The 6,377-nt window shown below is 44.4% G+C and overlaps 1 protein-coding gene across 1 annotated transcript; it reads left to right on the top strand.

Moving 5' to 3' along the window:
- Positions 1-1,695: 1,695 nt before the first annotated feature.
- Positions 1,696-5,883, top strand: fgfbp3 (fibroblast growth factor binding protein 3). The gene is made up of 3 exons (XM_028007092.1): positions 1,696-1,828; positions 4,421-4,694; positions 5,026-5,883. The coding sequence occupies exons 2-3, from the start codon at positions 4,426-4,428 to the stop codon at positions 5,468-5,470; spliced, it is 714 nt and encodes a 237-aa protein (XP_027862893.1). The 5' UTR covers positions 1,696-1,828; positions 4,421-4,425; the 3' UTR covers positions 5,471-5,883.
- Positions 5,884-6,377: the final 494 nt, after the last annotated feature.

The raw sequence follows: 6,377 nt of genomic DNA, 5'->3' as shown, positions 1-6,377 counted from the left end.
TGTAAAAATGTGCTATTTAAGTATCTAAACATTTTTCATCCATTCTAACGGACAATGTTTTTACCTTGTGTTCAAGTATATTACGTGGTTTATTGTCGTTAGTGTCAGAGACCAAGTAACTGGGATTTTATGGTTCAGGCTTTTTGCTTCTGAAGCCTGAGGAACAACAAGCCCATAGCTTAACAGTAGAGCAGCTCTGGTGTCGGAGTTCTAGTTCAGCTGACTGTTCAGGTTCAGAGTTGTTGCTTTTAGAAAAATATGGCCGTGTTCCTTAAGGTCTCCGTGTTATTTCGCTTTATTAGTTTAGCATGTTTCTTGTGAAGCAGGACGGTGTTTCCAGCAGTGTGTTCAGGCGGGTCAGTAGCTCGGCTGTCTGGCTCTGGTCTGCTCTCTGGTTCCCATAAACTCTTTCAGGCTGAATACAGAAGTGATTCCATGGAAATAACACAGGAGGCTCCTTTACCTTCTGCTTTAGGCTGAAGAAGTTGATCCGGAGTGAAGTGAAGGCTGTAAACTTTGCTGTGCAGCGTTAGCTTTAACTGGTAGCAACGGATATTTACAATCCACCGTCTTCTTAATTTAGGATCGCTTGGAAATCCATGAAAACTTAAAAGCCCATTATATTAGGAAGACAATAATGTTCATAGTATTGTTTTATTTGCGTCTGAAATAAGACTTTGTCTTTTCTAGCTGTCATGGTAACTCAAAGCGGAAAAAAGAGAGCCGCATTTGCGCATGCGGTTGTGACGTCAGCGCGGCAGGTGCAAAGAGCCCATTCTGGCTCCGTTTTACTGGATGTGTATTTGGAAGTTCCCAGAATTAGGAGTCGACCTCCTGGAATGAAATCTGCTCCATCAGAAGAACAATTAGTCAAGCTGTTTGCTCCTCTCTGTCCAGCAGAGGTTCTTTCCCAAGTCTTGGGCTTTTATTGAAAAATGTGAGTTGTTTCTAAATTATTCTGTTTCCATCAAGCAAATTTCTTTTTCTAATTCCAATTTGCACGATTTCATGGTGAATGGACAGCAGCTGGTGAACTGATCCTGGATTGAGGAAGTTGTTCTTGGTTTCATGTTGAACCAGAATCAGAGGCTGATGATGGAGGAGACTAATAAAGCTTTAATCACAAGGAAAACTTACAGATTATCATAATGTAACCCAGAGGAGATTAATAGAAGAATCCAGAGAGGAAAAATGAAAACAAAAGGAGGATCCAGGAGTAGAAACGATACTTTACTGTCTCCATTTATCACTCTGCCTTACAGAGCAGGCTGAGGACGTGAAGCAGACGACATCGTGAATAATCATTGTGAATTGAAAATTGATTGTGGATCGAATTGTGGCACAAAAATCTGGATCAAATTGATTCCCACGCATTGTGTCGCTTGTCTGTCACAGAGTACAGAGAGTTGTAGAGAAATGTAGATTTACTAGAGAACCTGAGGGTCATGTTTCTGAGCGGTGGGAGAACCTGCTAACCGCTCCATGAACGGATCCAGGCTGGATTCCTGCTGCAACCCAACAGCAACATGCAGCTCCTCCGAGGAAACACTGGGAGAAAAAACAGCTGAAAGTTTGAATTATTGTCTGTGTGGCCAATAAAGAGAAACCCTACAGACTCTGTTGTTGTTTTCTCACAGATGCTTTCTGAGGGGGGTAAATGTGGAGGGTAAATGTGGGAGGGTTTCTCAGGGCAGTTCTTCGAATAGCCCCCCCCGGGCCTCCTCTTTCTCCCGCTCCTCCTTTATCCTCGTCTCCTGCCCTCTTTTATCCGAGTGTCTGTGGCCCCCAGGCTCTCACAGCGACTCCGACCTCTCAGCAGCATCCAAGGGTAAGAAACGGCAACGACTGCCTCTGCTCTCTGCCTGGTGCAGACGGAGAGTTATGACTTATTAACGAGGATGACCAGAATGACGGAGATCAGAGAGGATTATTATCGTGCTGCTTGTCTTTGTTTGACATCTGGTGACTTTCTCTGCTCAAACGTTCATTCTTCATGGCAGAGAAACTCTGAGAAACTCCAGAAAGGTTTTTAATTTTAAAAAGATGCATTTCGTTTTGATTTAGCAGTTTTCTAGAATGAATTTCATCCTAGTGGGAGGGAGGAACGGTCCAGTCTGGTTCTGACTCTTTTGTTGCACTTTAACTTCCTGAAGCAGCTGAATCTGACTGAACTGAATTGGATGAATTTTGAAGATAAACTGTTAACTATACTAACTTCCAGTAACTTTTGCATCCAGTAAACACTAAACTGTAACATTCACTATTCTGGTTGGTTCATTATTTTCTGTAATTATTTTTCTGAGTGGAATGAATTCATCATTTATTTGATTGCACAAATTCACTGCATGAAGCAACGTACCTTATATTGCAGTGTGTGGACTTTATTACTGATTTACATGTATCTTAGGTTTGGTGTAGAGTTTTTAGGGTTCTGCGGTGAGGTACGGTGGTTCGTTATCATGATGGGAGAGTTTTGGGATCCTGGGTTGACCCTCCAGGAGTCGGCCGTCATTAGAGACCTGAAGACTCAGGCCTAGATGAGGAACCCAACTGACAGTGATCGAATCACGGTGACGCCATGATGAGACATCATCTAGTTACATCATCGCCCATTGTTGTTCCCAGTGTGACCAATAGGAATGGACATGTGGCAGTAGAAATGGTTCTTCCCTCAGCCTGTGCCTCAAACAGAGGAGGGAAAATATCTTGGTGTCTTGTGACGGTGGGATGGAGCAAGAGATGGAGATTTGGTTTAGGAGCCTTGTGTGAGGTAATGTGAGTGGTGCTCCTCTTTAAGAAAGGACACAGGATCATGGAAACGGAGGTTCCTTTGTTTGTTTGGACTGAGCCTTGAGAGACAGGGCGGGATGTTGCTCCCTCCATTTCCTCTGGAACCTGCACCATGAGGCGACACTCACCGACCCTCCTCCAACTGGCAACTGGGAAATGTGTGCATAGTTTGTACATGTAGACAAACACACATTGGTTAGCCATGTGTGCACAAAATGTTCTATTTTTGTTGCTGTCATTGCTATCTGTTGTCATGTAATGGGTTTCATCCCGGTTGGCAGAGACTTCGGCCTGTTGCTGCTGTTTGTTTCCTGTGTGTTGAGCCCATAATGCAGCTGTTTGGACATCTGATCGGGTCGCCACCTGGAGGAGATTTTCTTGGCAGAACCTCCTGGGAGCAGAACCTGAGGCAGATCCAGAACTCACTGGCGGTACTTTCTATTCCTCTGGAATCCCCAGAATCAGCCGGAGATCATCTTTGAATCTTAGATTCACTGCTGGTCCTCTTACCTCCATGATCTGATCTCAGATGAGAGAAAGACAATGGATTAGCAGGTGGATGAAGACAACATATTTAACCTGAGATACTGTGGTAATAATGTCTGTATTTTAGTTTGTAGCTGAATCCTGACAGACGTTCCAGACTCCAGTCCTTAAGGGCCGCAGTCCTGCAACCTTTAGATGAGTCTCTGTTGCAACACCTGAACAGAATAATTAGGTCATTAATGCTCTGGAGAACTGATCTACACATGGAGGAGGTAATTAAGCCGTTTCATTCAAGTGTTTTGTACTTGAGGCACATCTAAAACCTGCAGGACAGCAACTGGAGGCCTGGAGTTTGACACCTGGTTTAGATTATGGATTATCACATTAGGATGACCTAGTTAAAGGCAAAGTGCCCCTTTAAGGAGGTTTCTATCTGGTTTTCTGTCATCAGTCCCTCCACATTATGAGCCACAACCTGGATCTTATCTCTTTATCAACAACCGTCACCATGGAAACCCAAAGTCACACCAAGCCCTGTATCCTGGCCAGGCTCTTCTGGATGACACCAGGTTGCAGCTAACATACCTAAGCTAACTAAGACATGGTGCTACACCAGTATGGTGCTACTGCCATGGTGTCACATGTCTACCTCAGTACCTCAACATCTGAGTCTGGAGCATTTCTGTAGGGCAGCACAGCTGTTGAGGGGAAGGTTAAGACCTTAAACACAGGACCAGTGTGTAAAGTTCTCCTGTAACTGATCCACATCACGGACATGTTCCCCAATATGCTGCCACCATGAATATAAACCATGTCAGCCTGACACCACATGAGTTTCCACCATTAAAACTTTCCAGTCTTTGTCACATGTCATAAAACGCCGTTGGTTTTTAATCATTCCTGAGGCTCTCGACAACATCCTGCAAGGCCTTTCATGTTTCGCTCAGATCTTAATGTCTTGTGGGCTTTTCATCCTGTGTGAACTTTAATATGTACTTGGACCAATACTGGTTTTACATGGTTTGGTTTAACTGAAGCCTTCGGTCCAGAAGGTACAAAGGATAAGTGCTTCCAGATCCAGTAAATAGAAAGAACTGGAGAGGAGCGCAGCCTTTTTAACAGATATCTTCTGTCCCCTCCTCAGCCACCATGCGTGCTGCTCTGTGCTGCTGTGTCTTCCTCCTCTGCCTCGTCTTCCTCGCCGAGGCCAAGCGGACGCCTGGTCAGGACAAACGGGACAAACCTCGCCAGCCCCAGTCGTCGCCGCCACCGGCCCGGCGGTCCAGAAACCGTTCGGTGCTCAGTTCCGGAGAGCTGAGCACCAAGCAGGGCCATCGCTGCACATGGCAAACATCTGGTGAAGGTCTGGTGAGCCTGGTAGTGAACTGCTCCACAGAAACCGAAGGAGACGCAGAGAGGTGAGGCCAGACGTAGAAACATGACAAAAAGCTATCAAGTCTATCAGTCATTGATATCCTGCACAGCTTTGAGCTTCATGGAGCGACGATAGCAGTGAGGAACAACAGGAGTGATCCATACATCCTGCACCGCGTGTTTGATCCGAGAAGGCGGCTTGCCTTGACAAAAGTCTGCTGAAGCAGGACTGGTTCAGGGTGTATCAATAACAAATGGTTTTAAAAACGTTTCGGTTCATTCTTTGGTTTAAACTCGCATCCATTGCAGCAGCTCTTGGCCTTTCCTGCCTTTCAGTGTCCTGGAGTCCAATCATCTTCTTGTTATTGTTCCCAGGTACTGGTGTCGTTATGCTGGTAAACCCAATCTCTGCCAGGCCTACAGCATGAAGTCCAGCCAGTACTGGAAGCAGCTGGTGGGAAAGCTGAAGAAACGGGAGAATGCCTGCGAAGGAGAGAAAGTGCTAAAGGCCAAAACCTGCAAAAAGGCGCCTGGCGAGGCCCACATGAAGCTGGCTCAGCGCAGCGGGGAGGAGGACAAGAACGCAGCGAAAGAGGGAGGGAAGAAGAAAGGAGAGGCCGGAGCGAAGAGCTCCGATGGAGGGAAGGTGGAGAAGAGAAAGAAGAAGGTGAAGGAGGATGAAGCGGAGAAAAAGAAGCGGGAGGAGAGGACTGAGTTTGACGACGAAGGAATGGTGAACGACATGGAGCCGGTGCAGACGTACTGCAGCGACGGCTGGCACTCCGTCTGCTCCTTCTTCGTCAAGTTTTTTGAGGGCTGATTAAAGAAATTAGAGAAATTTGTTTTTTTATTGATGATAGTGTGAATTAAATCTGAAATCAGTGGAGGGAAGTTGTGTTTTTAACCTTTTGGGGAGTTCTGGTCAGCTCATTTCTAAGGATTTGTGTAAAATTCCTCAAACTGCTCTCTGAAGGTTAGAGGAAAACCAATTTAATTCACATTTGATTGAGAAGTTTTGGTAATTCTGCATATTTTTTAAGGATTAATTGTTAGATTAATACATTAAAATTAACTACTCTGTAAACCAAGTTAGTTAAAACAGATTCAGTTTGAATCTGCAGTAATAACCTGATGAAGTGAAGTTGTGTTTTTAGTGTTTTAGATTCCTGATGTTTAGTTTTGTGATGTTGGGCTGTTTTTAACCGACATTAAATAATCACCATTGTTAACTGAGATGATGTTTGTGGTCAATAATTCAATTCTTTTTGTGTCGATACCAGTTTCTAACATCAGACTAAAATCTTCCTGAACGTTTCTGTAGATGTTTTTTGTCATCTCTGAGTTTCAGGACGGTTTCCTGATCCACCCACCTGGTCGCCATCAACTTCTCCAGAAACCTCAGAATCGTTTCAGCAGCACACCTGTTGAAATGAATGGGTGATTCATTTCACATTAAATGGATGAAATAATGAGGTCATCAGTGGGACTCTGGGCTAAAAGCTCAGATGTTAATTATTCAGCTGATTTAGGCGGTTTGGGTCAGGAACAAACCCGGCAGGACGCGTCCAGAACGGAGAGCCGTAAAGTTACACAATAAAAAATTAACAGCAATATTTTCAGTTCATTTAGCCTCTGTGTTTTTAATTTTGTGTTATATTTTCACCTGTAATTCATATGTTTATAAATGTGATAGATCCAAACTAAATATTTAATTCCCATGCTAAATA

The sequence above is a fragment of the Xiphophorus couchianus genome, chromosome 22 (assembly GCF_001444195.1).
Source record: "Xiphophorus couchianus chromosome 22, X_couchianus-1.0, whole genome shotgun sequence".
Classification (NCBI taxonomy): Eukaryota; Metazoa; Chordata; class Actinopteri; order Cyprinodontiformes; family Poeciliidae; genus Xiphophorus; species Xiphophorus couchianus.
Note: the sequence above shows the minus strand (reverse complement) of the source record. Positions and strands in the feature narration are given on the sequence as shown.

Bases quoted from the DNA above. Each gene is read 5' to 3' on its own strand.
- fgfbp3 (XM_028007092.1), top strand. From the start codon at position 4,426: ATGCGTGCTGCTCTGTGCTGCTGTGTCTTCCTCCTCTGCCTCGTCTTC. The intron at 4,695-5,025 runs GTGAGGCCAGAC...TATTGTTCCCAG, and splicing joins ACCGAAGGAGACGCAGAGAG to GTACTGGTGTCGTTATGCTG.